At 40.4% G+C, this 17183-nt stretch overlaps 1 protein-coding gene across 1 annotated transcript in view; it reads left to right on the forward strand.

Moving 5' to 3' along the window:
- Window positions 1–17183, forward strand: part of shank3a (SH3 and multiple ankyrin repeat domains 3a) — a 122265-nt gene that overhangs the window by 63961 nt on the left and 41121 nt on the right. The window contains 1 exon segment of the mRNA XM_026366266.1: window positions 5836–6017. Coding sequence (XP_026222051.1) covers window positions 5836–6017 — 182 coding nt within the window.

Below are 17183 nucleotides of genomic sequence, written 5' to 3' on the forward strand. Positions count from 1 at the left end.
CACTTTATCTTTCAATTCCTTGTTTATTGCTCCCACCACTTTTTCACCTCATATCCTTTTCTATTTTTTGTGTTAGTCACACTAGTGACTGTTGGTAGGTAAATTATCCATGGCGCTTTAGCTCAGCCAAAAGGCTGGGGTACCCAGATAAGAAAAATGAACAGAAATAGGTTGGTAGCATTTGACTTCACTTATCAAAGAAAGACACAAGGCAGTGGTATTGATCTAATGAACAACATAATTCATGTCAGAACGTGATAGACTAACTGTTTTACGGCCTTTTTATGTTTCATTTTTGTTCATCATTGATGATTGATGATCATTGATGGTGTCTCTACCTGGCAACACACAATACACAACATTACAGTCACAGCATGTTGCATGGAGACCTTTATGAGTGTCACAGTAATTACAAATATGTCCAGCTGATTTAAAGTATTGATCAGGGTCAGCTTACAAATAGCAGATATGGTCCCTCAGTACCTCAGGTAGTTTAACCCATTCAACCCATTTGGGATGTTGTATTAGCTTGATAACTATGGTAGCTCTGCGCTTGCTTTTCCAGCTGTATTCTCCAGTTCTTCCTGAGGGAATCCAAAGCATTACCAGGCCAAATTTGCTATGTCGTCTGCCCTCCAGTTTGATGTAACCATGAAGTTTTACTCTCAACTCCTGCATATCTTACTTTTTCCTTAAGGGTTAGCCCAGAGATCCCGCAGAGGAAACTTATTTTTCCTTCTTGTACCAATGATTTCATTCTTGCAGTCAATTGCCAGAGCTAATGACCACAGGGGACCACAAGATACTTAAATTCTAAATACGAAAATTTAATTTTAGATGTTTATGTTTTTTTTTTTTACTCTCTTATAGATGTATTCAATGACGGGGTGGTCCAAAGCAAGGCACTGGTTTCCCTTATTCCCTCCACACACCTACAACACACCCTGAGGGACTTTGTTAAAAGCCTTCTTCAAGTCCTTAAAGCTCTTAGAGCCTTCTGGCAACAGAAGCACTTCAGACATGTTTTCAACATTTTACATTTTCCCTGCTGCCAAAAGTAAAGACAAACATATACATATTATCCAAGACATAGGACTGTATGAGGGTGCTTCTTTACACCATACAAAAACTATGTATAATGTAGTATATCAGGAAAGGGAAAGGTAAGGTAAAACATTTTAAATGTAATGAATCACACCCTAAGAAGATTCTAAAGCAACTACAAGTATGAACTAAGTTGCTTATTTATCCAAGCCTCCTCCCCTAGCTGAGATCCAGTGGATGTTTAGAGTCACACCAATTGACCCTTTCTTCTAATTTTGCTTAATGGTAAAAGTCTCTATAAAGCACAGGGTGGTTTTTGGTTCAATGCCTTAAAATGTCCTGTCCAATGAGCACATTCTAATTTCTCTTTGATGGCCATGAACACTCCCACACTGGGCAAGAAAAAAAAAAAAAAAAGAGAGCATGTGTTCATTCAGGTGCAGCAAAGCAAGGACAGACCAGTGATCATTAAGATGCAAAGTATGATGCCGATTATGACTGTGTTTATAATGGACTCATCTCACCTTAGTAAGCTGGGCTATTTGAGGAAAAAGCCATTTACCTGGAAAGGCAAGGCAGTCATGTGAGAAAATTCTACACTGGAGCAGCTTAGTTTGATAGCATCTGTGAAAATGGCATTTAATGACATTTGCAGTTGCATCTGCAGAGTTGTGTAGGCATTTCATAGATTATAACACAAAATAAGGAAACTCATTAACAAGCTGTTCAAATGTTATCCTGTTTTTATTGGGCTTATTGATCCTAATCATGCATCTGATAGCTGGTATGTCTGAAATTCGTTTGTTCAATTATTTAGATTTAAAAGGTTGAAGTGTCCACATACTGTATTCTGATTAATGTAAATATTTATATTTTTATCTTAATTTATTTTACATTTCTTTATTTCTATGAACAGTAAAACGATACTTGAAGCGCTGCTAGTCAAGGTCACTATGATCTTGTTTAATCTATGCTTAATTACTATTACTACGTTCTATAGGAGTAGCGCACAGTATTTTTTAGCATGATTTCTCAATTGTGAGATGAGAATGGAGTAAATAGTTAACTGGGAAATTAAACCATGTGTTTTAAGGCAAATGATTAGTGACACATTAATTGTTATAGAGATCCAAGTTCATATTATTGAATTACTGTATCAATACATTTGTTGGTTCTATTTTCTTTCCTTTTATTGACAGTTGCCATCGTTACAGAGACAAGGCTGGTGTCCTAGGAAACGATGGAGCTTTTGTAATAGACTGCTTTAGAACTTTGCGGCTCTGTGTGTGTATGTCGGTACTTTTGTGTGCGTGTAATTGATGTCTTCTACATCTGTATCTTGTAGAAGCCAGTCTTAATGAGGCACAGTGAAAGAGGAAAAGATGCACTGAAACAAAATAAGCAGGAGAAAAGCTGTTGTGTCAAATGCAGCGCTAGATTGCATATATAAATGGTGAGTCACTGGCATGTTGGCATGAAACCTTTGCAAAATATCAAGACGTACAATCTTTCGTCATCCCTCTTCATGTTCGTAAAGCACTAGAGCCTTTTGGACACAGGGCCAAACACATTGTGAACAATCAACCTGCTGTCAAAAATAGAGATCAACAGTCTACATGCAATAAAGTCAGAGTACAAAAATACTCACAAAATGTTTCTCATGACCCTCCTGAGTGCAAACAAGAAATACATTAAAAATCTTTTAACAGTGCCTTAAAGCTAGTCACTATAACAACAAATGAAAATCTGCTCACTCCTCTCATTTAGTCTAATTTCAAAGTAACTGAACAAAGTTTAGGAGTCACATGGGCACTGTTGCTTCGCAGCAGAAACATTCAGAGTTTGAATTTGCTTGTTCTGCCTGTGCCTGTGTTAGTGAACCTGTTTCCTCTCAAGGTCCAAAAACATAAAGGTTACATTTAATTTGAGAATCTAGGTGTGAGCGTGAGTTGCTGGCTCTCTGCCTAGAGTGTATTCTACTTTCTCTAGTGCCACAATATAAGGGGGAAAGCTAATCTATAATTGAATGTACAAAGCTTTCTGGTAGACAAGACAGTTAACAGTGGGCTGTTAATATATAAATTACAGGTAGAGATAGAAATACAGGAAATAGCAGCATGGGGTATCATGGAAATCTTGGGTATTAACTAAAGCATTGTATGCGTAAACCATTAAGGCAAACACTACTGGACAAGCCAAAAGAAAAATAACAATTCTGGGTAGACCAGGGGTAGGCAACCCTGGTCCTTGGAAGCTGCAGCCCTGCTTGTTTTCCAACCATCCCTGCACTTACAGCTTCAGATTGGCTGAACACACAGGTAATCAGAAGTGCAAAGGCCAGGCATAGTTGGAAAACAAGCATGGCTGCGGCTCTCTAGGACCAGGGTTGCCTACCCTTGGGTTATACCATGATGCCAATAATTGCAATGGTAGCTTGTTGTAATGCTGAAGTGCAGCTGCCAGTTTCAGCCCCATTCTATGAAACAGGTCATTAAAAGCAAGAAGAGAGCACAAACTAGCTCCATCTAACCCTTATGTCTGCCACAGACACAACATATGTCAACCCAACAATAAGCTCCTGTACAGGGACTAGCTCAGGTCAAACTGTTTACCTAACTCCTCAGTAGGTGTACAGTATCAGCTTGTATGAGCTTGTGTGTGGTTTAAGAAAAAGATTTAAGTCACTGAAATATATCTTGTTTAAGAGATCTTTTTTTTACTTGTCCGTGTCACTTTGACATAGCTTCATCTCCCTGCCCAGTGAGACACAACCCCCCTCATCACATCCCTCCTGTGTGCTGCTGATGTTTGGCGCCGAGGCTCAGGCATTAACATGCGGCAGCCATCCCAGCCCCTCAGTCCCTGCGGTAATTGGAAAGCCGTCAGCAAGCAGTTGTTTCGATGGAGAGGGGGACAGAGAAAGAGAAGCTGGGCAAGATTGGGAGAGCAAGAAAAGCAATAGAGAGTTGGAGAGAGAAAGAGACAAATAATGCCTGAAATGAGGAAGGGTGTAGACAGAAGGATGGGGAAGGGGGAAAGGGCACAGGGGGCTAGAATCAGGTGAATGAAAAAATGAAGGCTATAAAGTGACTGATACAATTTGCCAGATGAGGAATGGCAAATCACTGAAAGAGGCTGAAAGGCAGACAGGCATGGAGGGGTCTAGAGATTTCTAGTCTTTCAAGGAAATGTTGCTGAGAATAGCATTAAAGTCCCAATTCAGGACATAATCAAGTCACTTGTTGCAATGAATGAATATCTGTAGTACACAGAAACATGCACTCAAGCAAATCCTAGCTCAGGTAAAAGCATGCATCTGATTTTTTCAATATAAACGGTGTGTGTGTATGTGTGTGTATGTGTGTGTACATACGTATTAAATGAAAAGATGCATCACAGAAAGCTTTGACAACACAAGCAGCAGAATGATGCTGAATGCAACTTACACAGCAGTGCTGAAGTAGTGATGAATGAAGACTAGGCGGAGCTCAGCTGCTGCTGTATTAGAATTCACTGCCAGACAGGGAAGGAAAGAGAGAGAGAGAGAGTGAAGATGAAATGTGAGGAAATCTTGAGCGGGAGAATGAAAAGAAGGAGAAATGGAAGCAAGAGAATGAGAGAGAGGGAGGGGATTCGCAGAGGCAAAGGAGAAGAGGGAGGAGCAACAATTAAACCAAATGGGCTGGAGCTTTTTGCCCCCCGCCCCACTGCACACAAGCACCCACACTCACTCACTCACACACACACACACAGACACACACACATGCATACTCTCCCAGCCTGTCTCAGGGAGTCATGGCGCATGCACGCTCACAGGCAGACAGGCAGGAGGAGATCAATCAGGCTCTGGGACTTGTGTGTGTGTGTGTATGTGCGATGTGTTAGCGACATGCTGGTCGTAGCGTATGTCATTCTAGTGGAGGTGCAATGTTAGCAGTGGAGGGGGCTGTCTGTGTACGTATGTGCCTGTGCGCATGGCTAGAATGCACATAGAGGGCTTGTGGTGTGTGAATGTGAGCGATCCGTCAAAGGGGAGGGGAGCCACGGAGTGCAGCAGCAGCAGCAGCAGCAGTAGCAGCAGCAGCACTGCCAGAGTGTGTGTGAGTGTGTGTGAGCGAGCGCGTGTGTGTGAGGGGTGGAGGGGAGAGGAGAGGCAGACACGGCGGGACTCCCGGGAGAAGGAGCGGGAGTCGGGGAGCAGACCCAGCCTCTCTCCTCCACAGCAGGAGAACCAGGACCCAAGGACAAGGCAGGATCTGTAGCCCAACCTGGAGCAGCTGGAACGGGGGACACACAAGGGATATCTGTCCCTCTCTGGAGGGGGCTTCTGCTGGAGCCCCAACTCAGGATGTATTTGACTAAGGGGGGCTTCCAGACAGATCTAACAGACCCACACAGAGACAGAAACAGTACATTTTCTCTTAGCGTTAAATATTTCTGCTTCTACCTCGGTAAGGATGCGGGGGAGAGGGAAGAGATAGAAGGAGAGGGTAAAAGGGAGCAAGAAGGATATTGTCTGTGCTATTAAGGAAGGAAGAAAGGGAATAAGAAGAGGAGGGGGAGACAGTGGTGGGGAGGAGTGTACTCTCCTCTCATGACTCTCCCATGGAACACTGACTGTTGACTGTTGATCAGCAGGCACTGGGACTTGTTTGTGCACCCCTCCCTGGTCACCCAAACAACCAGGGGAAGTCACCAGGTTGCTGTCCCACAGACGACCATGTCTGTGACCACAGGCTTCAGCTACCAGCTCCCTGGAATCACCACAGTAACATATGTGTTTGTTTACAGCCCAGGCTCAGTGCAGCGAGATCCAAGCCCCCCTCATCACATCCCTCCAGCGCTGCCAGGCCCCCGCGGGCCCAAACGGAAACTCTACAGTGCTGTCCCAGGACGTACCTTCATCGTGGTCAAGCCCTACACACCACAGGGGGAGGGAGAGATCCAGCTGAACCGCGGAGAGAGGGTCAAAGGTATGTTGTCTACTTCACTTTAAGTTTCTACAGGTTTTGTCCCCATGCTCAACCTACTGCTTCAACTACTACTTCTTGACACAACTGCTGTTAATTTTCTGTATTTCCAAATTGTACGTCAGCATCTGTCATTTCCACTAACTATGTCTATGATCTCCTGTGAAGCCCGTGACTACATGTGGCTTGCATGACTGCCAGAGTTGGGTTTGTAGCGGAGTAAAAACCAGTAGACCTTGCTATGTCTCATACTTGTCAGATACAAAGCACACCATTACTTCACTGTGTTCGGCTGCAAAGCAGTTATGTAATCTCTGAACCTGGAAGTCGTTTCAGTGTCGTTTGAACTTGACATTGAGAATTATCATCAGGTCCACTTTGTAAATGTGCTGTTTTCTGCTTTACACAGAGATGCAGTGGCTTCGCTTTCATGTGTTTGTGTGTGCTTTTGTCTCCATCCATGCTTCACTCAAGACTATGACTGTAATGACATAGAAGGTAAACTCCACAATATTCTTCTGACCCCGTATCTCTCCCATTCACCTTTGTGTGTGAACCCTACACCTATAATGTAGCAACTTATTGGCCCTGTTTGAATCCACTCTAGATATGTCTACAACCTCAGTATAAATATATGATTACTTCAAGGAGAGGGCATGCAAATTCAAACAGGTCCTGTGTACTTGTGGTAGTTGGTATGCATACACACACACTGTCCTTCCTCCTCTCTGAGAGTGCTTCCCCCCGATGCACAGCTGCTTTTCTCCCTCCTCTTATCACCTGTCCACAGGCAACCAGCTCCACATTGACCTCACACCCTACATCCTGCCACTTCACATACATCATCATGGATCAAACCCACATTAGCTTAATGGAAAGTGTTCCCTCGTGTCCAGAGAAACGCAGCAGAGAGAGACCTCTCACATTCCTTTCAGATCTACAGAGTGACAGGAAATGCAGACTATTTTCTTATCTCTCTCTCTTTCTTAGAAACATTCACTTGCACATAACATGCACATAACAGTAGTTTAAACCCACTTGTGATCACTTTCTCATTTACTGTATACATATTGAAGTATTCCCATGTCTTCCTAGAAATTTGTTATCTCCCAACTTACACATCTTTACTAGCAGATCCTCTCTTATATGCTCTGAAGCTTCTTCTTTATAGTATCTTTGTTGTTTCTTTTTTATGGAAGCTCTGTCACTATCAAATGCACAGGATGAACTAAAACAGGTCCAAATGAATAATCCAAAGTGTAATAAAACTGTGCTGCATAGTCCCGTTGACACAAAATGTCAAAATGTTAACAAATCTTGACACAGAAAGTTATTCTGTGACTCAGGTTATAACATCAGAAAAACAACACTTCCTATGAAATAAATTACAAGTGCAGCAGAATGGGTATTTAGATCATTGGAACAGTGTTTTGTCTCAGTGTTTGTAAAACTCATCAGAGCTGGCATCTAAAGTAATTCATTTAAAGTAATTTCAGCATTCTAGGTGTAATCTCTTTCTAAAAACATCTACAGCATTCATTCCTCTCTGACCTGCTGGTATTACTGGCATGTCTGACCTCTCTGAGACATGTCGATTCGTGGACTTGCCTGTTCTGTGAGCTGTGATGTTTAACCCACAAACACTCTGGGCCCATGGGAAATGATGTTCTTTAAAGGCAGCTACCAGCCTTAATATTGGATAAAGAGCAGTGTTTTTCAAAAGGGTTTTCTAAAGCCTGTCATAATTATCTAAAGGAGTTTGCCTGACATACTCTCAGACAGGCAGTTTTAGTTATTAGCTAGTAGCAATGTTATGTTAGTTATTAGCTGTTGTTTTAGTTGTTGTAGTTGTTAGATGTTAGAAATCACCATCATCTCAACCAGCTACTAAGATGAATGTAGGAAACAGCCTTCTAGTCTCATGGCTGCCAGCACCATGACTCTGCCAAGTAACCCATCTGGCTTTGTTATGCAACACTGACCATCATGGCCATTACTGTGTTGCATTCACTATGCTTCTGTAGTCCTAGAATATAAACTGAGAAATACATAATTGCCAATTGTTAAAAAAACTGCTAAGAAAGTGTTTTAGCAGTTCAGGTTTTGTGATGGAAACCAAATCCTGTTCAATGCATTTTATGTAGTCCTTGCAAGTCCTAGCATCTCAAGCCCAACCCTCCTGGCATACAAAGCTGCTGGGCTTAAGAAGCCACTTCCTTAAGGGATGGACGACCCTTGGTTTGATACATAATGTATTTCATCTAATCTGCATTCATAAATGGATGAGTTGCTAATACTAATAGGGCTCATTTGCAATGAAGGACAGGAAGAGTTAAGGCGCGTGAAAGACAGGGGAAAAAAGTAGTAGGATTTATTTCTTTTTCATTTCCCATCTGATTAAAGTGAGAAACAAATCAAAGGAGATGTTGATTGAAGCCAACTGATGCTGTTTTAGATTATGAACATGTTTATTCAGTTATTGTTATATAATTAGCCTCCTTACCCCCCTAACCCCTACACACACACACACACACACACTCATCACTAATTCCTGTCATCTTGTCCTCATGCCCTTGTTAATCACTAGCCACACTAGAGGACCATCCTTATGATGAGATCAGACTAGGTAATTCCTACTAAATGGTTTGTTTTCTGTGTGTGTGTGATGTGTGTGTTAGAAACAAGGCTTACATTTTAACAAAATACATAGCATAGTTGTCTTTTAGCTCCCTTGTTAGTAGGTCCGACAGAGGCAGTGAATATTGTATGCTGTGCAGAGAGATGCGTTAAACTGCAGTACTGTGTAGATTAATGAAGATCATTGATTTTGACCTAATAAAAGACTGTACTTCTGTACTTCCCTTCAGTAGACTGTAGAACATTCTTGGTCCAGTATGTTAGTTAAGCCTTTTTGAGTACAAGCTTTTTGATAAACATAAAAACTGTTTTTCTATTTTTTTGTAGTGAAGGATGACTCTCTGGACGTACATGGTAATTACAATATAGCTTTTTAAAAACACTTAGCATTCTGTTTTAAATAAGAAATAGTACTAGACTGTATTATATCAATTGACTAATACATCTCCCAACACAAAGCCTTAATATTGTGATTATCATTTGGTTTTTGCTCACTGCAGGATGTTTATTACAAAATTTGTAAGGGAACGCAGCTAATCAGCTTCCTTTTGCAGCTGCACTCTTATTATTAAAATTAACATTTTAGGTAAACTTGAACAGTCGTCCTCAATTAGTTATTGCTTTTTACACAGCAGCCTTGGCAGTGTGCAAAAGCCAACGAAAGACTTTCCTGTAAAAGTTATAAAAGTTAAATATAGAAGCATCCAGTGGCCTCATCAACGTATTCAGCCCCCTTCACTTTTGGCACACTTTATTTTGTTGCAGAGTTTATTTTAAACGGATACAACAGCAGGTGCTGCTCAGTGTACAAAAAGTGAAAGGGCAGTAGCATATGTGATTTGGTATGCTAGTAATTTAGCTGCTACACATATGATATACCTACTGTACATATAAATGTTTATATCAGTTTTTCAACTATGTATTACTTAATGCTTTATAGCTGACACTCCATGCAATGATGATGAAGACAATTACTCTACTAAAGATGATGCTGAAAATAAAGGTAAAAGAACAACTATATGTTTCTATTGTTTAAAGAAGGATGACAAAGTAGTTCAAACTGCCCAGTTTTTTAAAGTTTACAATGATGACAAGCAGTGTGAACAAATTTCAAAATGTTAAAAACTGAAGTAGTGTGTAAGTAAAAAAGAGACTTGTATAGTATTTGAAAATTGCACAACTTTGTCATCCTGCATATTCACTTAGACGAGCCCTGATAGAGGCACATGTAACCTACAGTAGCCAACATGTGCAACAGTTGTTGAGAGTTATACTTGGTTTGACAGAATGACTGAATCAAATACTGGGATCCACTTGTTTCATCCAACCAGTTTCTCATTCATTATCAAGAATTGCTACGTCTTTACTCCTTGATTGTCAGTCCACTGGTCGGCTGTTGGAGATCAATGTCTCTAGACAGCTTTTGTCTAGACAAACAGCCCCACTGTCCACCATTTAACAGGGCCATCCACCTCTAGCTCTTCAAGCGCACAGGCTTGGCTAATGATCTGCTTGTCCTTCTTCGTTTCAACTGGACCAGTAAACTAACATGCTTGTGCAGGTAACATAGGGCATTTTCATGTATGTGTGTGTTTTGTCAGTGATGGTGTGTATAGGTCTATATGTGTATTTGATGATCTCTTTGTTTACACTCCATTAACAGGTCACACAGGGCCATAGCCCAACCCTCTTGCATTACCCTTCTCTATTCTCATTTATCTGTTTTCCTCCCTGTTTGTTTCTGCACTTTCCTGTCATTGATGTGATCTGATCTCATCATCCGGATGGACATTTCATGAAAGTCCATTTACTGTCACCATGGTAACAAACAGGGGCACATACCACCATAACCTGGTCAAGCTTTTGCACGCTTGTGTGCACATACAGAATCATGCACAGATACAAACACATGCGGACAATTTTTCAGACTGAACATGCAACACACATGGGAACACAAGGGAAACACAGAAGGGAAACACATTCAAAGAAACAGATGTGTATATCAACATGCTGGTTCCCCCTGGGGAGCATTAACTGTATGTTCAGGACATTCTTCACCTCAACAAGGTGACACATTTAAGAGCATGCTTCCGAAACACTGTATTACAACTCACATACCATGTACTCCTTCTCCAAACGCCATTATAAATCTTGGAGACAGCCATGAAAATGAAACCAGCGCAAGTAACATTGAGATTAGACATTCACAAACATGATTAATGGAGTTTGGCCGCACCCAATGTGTGCAGAATATTAACACTGCTATGGACTGTGGAGGATACCTGGACTAGCTATACCAATACAAATGTATACGTGGTTTTAATGGATTATTCCAGGTCTGCCTTCACACAGGCTCTGAAAACAGCTATTACTGTTGTTCTGATCTCTGGGAACACACAGTATGGCTCAGCCATTTACTAATGCTGCCATACTGAACTCAAAAAAATTTCTATTGAACCCATTGTCTGAAAGCATGCTTTTCTTCTAATGTTCCTTCATGAGCCTACTACCCCTACCCCTACGACTGCTACTGTTCACATATGTATATTGATTTGGATTTACAGGATTTATTGAAGATGGTCACTAGATTATAAAAATGAAGCAGTGCAGAATGCAGTATGTTTTTGACCACACAGTTTTAGCTATTGTTAAGACTAAAATGCATATGCATCCGTCTGTTACCAAGCAACAGATACTAAGTGCATTACAGCTCTGATATGTCATTTCAAGACAGGAATAAAAATCATGAAATTATGCCTTTAGTGGGTTTAAAAATTACTTGGTTCTGAGTCACAGTATCCTTTTGACCTGAATTTATGTTTGATTTTCAAAGTATTTCTCCTTTTTCTCTTTTCATCTGCTACTTGCTAATCAGATTGGATGAGAGTCTGTTTGTGTTGAATTTAGACTAAACATAAATATATATAGTAATGACCTTAGAGTGAAGTCATTACGCTTTCTCTTTGTGTGGTAGTAGCATGTAGTGTACCATGACCATCTCCCATTGCTGTTTGTATCAAGGGTGTCTGTGGTGCATGCACATGTAAATGTGGAAGTGTATGTCTATGTGCTTGCCCTTGTTTGTGTTTGTCTTTGTGCAGCATAGTGTAAGTAATTGCCTCCCACAAGTTAAATAAACAGCACCCTTCAAGTGTTCAGCAACTGGCTGTCCTAATATAAAAGGCACACTTGGAAGAAATGTCTGTCTCCACACCTTTTCTCTGCCCTAGCTCTTTTTGTTTGTCACTTTATCTTTTTTTTTTTATATATGAGCAATGCCTTTGCACACCACGTGTACATCACGTGTGCAGACATAACATACATTTATTTTTGTTTTAAAGTCAGCAGTAATTTTTGTCTGTGTTGCACACGTGCACTCTTTAAATTAAAATAAACATTTTTTGTATGTTTAATCAGTCCAAAAAAAATGAACATATGGGTATTTATACTGATCATTTTGAACAATTAATTGATTAATTGATAATCCATTAAAGCTAATATGAGATGCTCAATGATAAATTAGATAATCACTTTTTCAGATATAATTGGCAAAAAAACTATGTTTGCTGTCATCACCAGAGATAATAAAAAGTATACATAGAACGTAGTCCTTTTGATTACCGATGTTTTTACTCTAAGACACTGGATAGGACAGAGTATAGAGAAAGTGTAGTCACATGCACTGTTAAATTAGCTATTCCCCAGTTTGTCTCAGGTTAAAATCCTGTGTTCTGTGTTCCTAAAATAATCTTTCTTAGGGCAAAAAAAGAACCTTGTTATGCATGTACATAGATTTGTGAGTTGTTTCCCAAAAGAATCCTTACTTGATTCACTTAGAGAAATTAACACTAATTATATGTTCTTCCTACATAATAGCTACACTCCTAAAGCCAAACTCTTCTGAATGATAGATATTAAAAAAAGGTACCACAAAGATATTTGTGAAAGGGCATGGGGACATTTGAATCATTTTTTTGTTTCTGAATGTGTGCTATGTGTCACACAGGAACAACAAATGTTGTGACATTTATGGACACGTCATTTATAATGCTTCGAATTGTGCATCTTTTTGTGTGTGTATGTTATTGATACTGGACAGGTTCACAAGCCTTGGGCAAGGACTTTGATGTCACAGCTAACCTTGTGGCTGTCCAATCAGAGTAGCAGCAGGGTGCAAAGTCCTGCCCACGCACCTACCCGCTCCCTGCTGAACAAACCACCTGTCCTAATGTTACACTCTCATTCCCTTGCTCTTTTGGTTAGTTTGTTTTGTTTTGTTTTCCAAAATATGCCCATACAGTGCATCCTGGCTCACAGGATCATCCCGCCTTCTCACTAAAATTAAAACCTGTGCTTGCCTAACATAGGTCTGATTTGCTGAGATGTAGTCACAGACAAAATGCTAATTAGAAACAAAGCAGAAACAGCAGTTGCAGAGTTAATCAGTATATGAATAAACATGAACAGGAACACTGCTGCATAAACAGGAGCCATTGACTGATGTTCAACAGAAACACTGATATGCTTTTTACTTTTCTATCACTCTATCATGCGCAGTGTTTGAGCTGGACAAGCAAGGGCAGGACTAAACTGCTGAACTCCAGATGGCTGTCATAAACAGGCGTTTTCTGTCCTGCACCGTGACAACTTGCTTTGCAGTGGGTGGGTGTGAAAATGCGCATATAAAGGTCACGTCCTTACCCAGTGGTGTCAGGTAGAGTAGCATTTTAACACATTTTTACTTACTTTAAGTACTCTGCGTCTTGACCTCTTCTTGTTAAGGTCTCTCCTAAAAACAAGCAAACAAAAGTGGATTATGTTTTATTTGCAATTTCCTTCGTCTCCTTAAAGTGAGTTATATGACCACTTACCAAGTCACCTCCTCCACGCAGCCACATGCAGTTTCAGTCGGCAACACCTGTGTTGTCATTTGTAATATGATGAAGCAGAGGCTAGAACATGCATTCTGTTCAGCTCATTACAGCATGTTCATTTATCACGGGGTAAACACTGTCATTTATGTGACTGTTCGGTCAAATGATTAGAGTGTGATTTATGACTCACCAACAGTCTGTCACTAGTCTTTCACCAGTCAACAAACAATGGTTGGTCTACAGCTAATCAGTCACTTGCCTAATCTTACATAGGACTGCGCTATTTTTGTTCCTTGCTGGTCAGTGAACCACGTGACCACATCCACGTGTGATTTTGTCATATCATTATGTGTCCAAATTTTATGTAAACTTTTTTGTGTGTACCAATGCACATGTATTAGTAATAATTAAATTATATATCAAATAGATTTTGGTCCTCTTTCTGTTACCATCAGTTAAAAAAAAAAGAAAAAAAGAAGCCAAGACACAGGGTAACTATTAGGTAGCCTGTCCTGCTTTTGTTTCCACCTGACGATCAATGCAGAGACACAATGAGATGGCAATAAAAGCAAATGAGTAAATGAAGAAGAATGTCATGTGACCCCACTTAAGTTTGGAAGGGAGGGATGGGATGAGATGAGAAGAGAGAGAAGAGGGATCCCTCTGAGTCAGCCTTGGAGTTTTCCATCCTCCTCCTCCCACTAGAATTTACAGCTCTCCTCTTCTTTAGCTCTACTGCTTCCTACTGTCATTCACAAAAAAGCAGTTTCTCTTTTTTTTCTTTCTTTTTTCATAAACGTGTCAAGTCTTTATTTCTTTCATGTTCTCTATCTCTCTCTCCCCCTTTGACTCTCCCTCTCTCAGTTGAATACTGATGAGCTAGTGACTGCACCACTCCCTTGTCCTCTTCTAAGGAGAAGTAGTCCTGTGAGGATGAACACACAACAAACCACCTCACATTTGACTTAGAACAGTGTGACTATCCTTCTGATTTCTTATTTATTAGCTCTCTACTTCATTCAGTGTTGTATCCACTCTGGGGTCCACTCACTCTTGTCCACATCACCTTCTTAACTGCCACCTCTGCTTTTCCTAATCTATGCCTACGTTCATTCCTTTGATTTAATTCAGTTTGTTAGATTTTTCATTGACAACATTTATAGTCTTTTACTAAGACTACAGTTTGCACTAAAGTTCAGAAAGTGTGACTCCTTCACATTTTGCTTAATTTATTGTGATGTAGATTTAATTTTCTCCACAAGCTTTGCACACCTGGATTTGGGCACTTTGTCCCATTATCTACAGATATAGCTTTGGCTGGACTACTGAAGGACAAGCAGACTTTAGTTGTGAAGCAACTAAAACCCTATTTGACCCTTCAGAACCTTTCTTTTTGTGGTTGTATCTATCATCCCCTAAGTTCTGACAATCATCTCCATCTCTGCTGGACAGCTATAGATGGTCATCCCCCTTTCTCTGCTGTGCTGTGTGTGTTTATGTAGGAGTGTGTTGGCATGTTGTGTTCCCTTGTCTCATAAAGATGAAACTCTGCTGTCTCTCTATTACACTGAATTGAACTGAGGTTTAATAAAGAGTGCAGGGATCCAAATCTAATAACAGCTGCACTCTGTATATTGGAATGCTCTCCAGCTTCCCACTGACTTTGTTTCATGCACACACACACACATGTGCACATGCACTCACATGACTGAAGTGTGCTGTGTTGATTCAAAAATGCCCTATTCAGCAAGTCCTCGTTTCACATTATATTTTTTTCACTGTTTAAGGGATCCAACACATGGATCCTAATGTTTTTAAAGGAGAACGTAAGAATCTTTGAGCTTATTCTTCAGCCTGTTGGTTAAAATCACTAGAGCTTGGGGTTTTTGTGATTCTCATATGCTAACAACTCTTAGCATTAGTGGTCAGAAAGCTGATAGTTTTACCCATTATGTTAACGAGACAGGAAACTGAGAAGCAGAGCACGGAGCATTAAGTGAACAGCAGGGAGCAGCAACAGAATGGTGAAAAAAATACCATCTTCTTTTGTCAGACAGCTCCTGATTACAACTGTTTAAATGTGTGCGTAAGTGGATTCTATCAACAGTAGAACAAGGTACCAGGTGTATTTACAAGAGAGATTGCTAATTGCTGTCATTTCTTTACGCTCTGTCATTGCTTATGCGTTTATGTCTGCATTATGTAACTGTAAAATGCTGCTGCAGAAAATGTACGTTGCCTCACTTTGAGTGTTTTCTTTTTTGTTATAAAACCACAGATCTGCTTGAAAATCACAGCTAAAAATGGAGACTGAAAAACTGAAAAGTCAACTGACAGATATTTCTAGAGCTAAATACCTTACATTAGAAATGCATACATTAAGAAGCAGGTTGTCGGAACACTCTATTATCATTCAGTAGCTAGAAAGGAAACTTTTTATAGATAGGTTGATCAATATATATTATTTAAAATATCGACATCAGACAGTTTCCCTGCGTTTCTTGACAAGCAATCCAATGTGCAGAAACTCTGCTACCACTGTAGTATTTCATGGAAAATCATGCTGTCTGTAAGCTTTGGCAAGTCTTCCATGCCATCACCGTCTGAATCAGTGTGAGTGCATCAGTGGCAGAAAGCCACCAGCAACACTGTCTGTTACTGAAAGCAAATGCAGGACTTTGATGCATCCACTGTTGAAAAGTTCACCCCTTTCCTCACCAGCTGTCATTCATTCATTCATGACGGCTGCCTCAGTTGACCTCAATTTGTCTACGTCTATATCTGTGTGTGTGTGTTGGTGTGTGTGTGTGTGTGTGTGTGTGTGTGTGTTGATTCGGGGATCTCGGTGTACAGAGAAACAAAGACAATGAGAATAGGAGAAAGAAAAAAAGGATGACTCAACTTAAAGCAATAGAGCAAAGCAAAGCAAGCATTAAAATGAGCTCTGCTGGTTGTCACGTAAACATATACTCAAGCGAGCACACACACATACTCAAGCGAGCATGCATTGAAGCTTGCAGACAGGGTGTGTGAAGAGTATAAATAGTTCTGCATTCTCACTGATGCTATTTTTAAACCATGAGTCGTGACTGACTCAACCAAGGGCAAAGCTGAAGTAACACACACACACACACACACAAAATAACACTGTGCCTGACTTTTTACCAGACGGCACTCTTCTTGGGAGGTCATTAATAAGTGGGCGATTGTCTAAACATACGTCATTCATTTATTGAGTTACAGTACATATACAGTCCTATTACAGTACACTATACAGTACCTATACAGTACTGAACAGAAGATCATGCCATGTAACCCATAGGTTGTTCGTGGTCTCAGGTCTTCTTCATATATATTATAGACACCAGGAGTGGCTAATAACAGATTCATTGGTAATAGAGTCAAAATGCTGGTTTCATTTGATATATTGCTCAGCCATATGTGACATTGCCAGATAGGATGACAATGACAGTGGACACAGATACATCAAAACTGGACCACTGAGGAGTGTGATAGAGTTGCTTGTCAGGCAAATGCAGTCCCTTTTACATTTTTGATGAATAAAGAATCGGGGACCCATTCTGTTCAGTATAAACAGCACAGGTTGGTGGTGGCAGTGTGATGGAGTGGGCAATGATGTTTTGCTAGGAATAAGCAC

Source organism: Anabas testudineus, chromosome 6 (assembly GCF_900324465.2).
Source record: "Anabas testudineus chromosome 6, fAnaTes1.2, whole genome shotgun sequence".
NCBI lineage: Eukaryota > Metazoa > Chordata > Actinopteri > Anabantiformes > Anabantidae > Anabas > Anabas testudineus.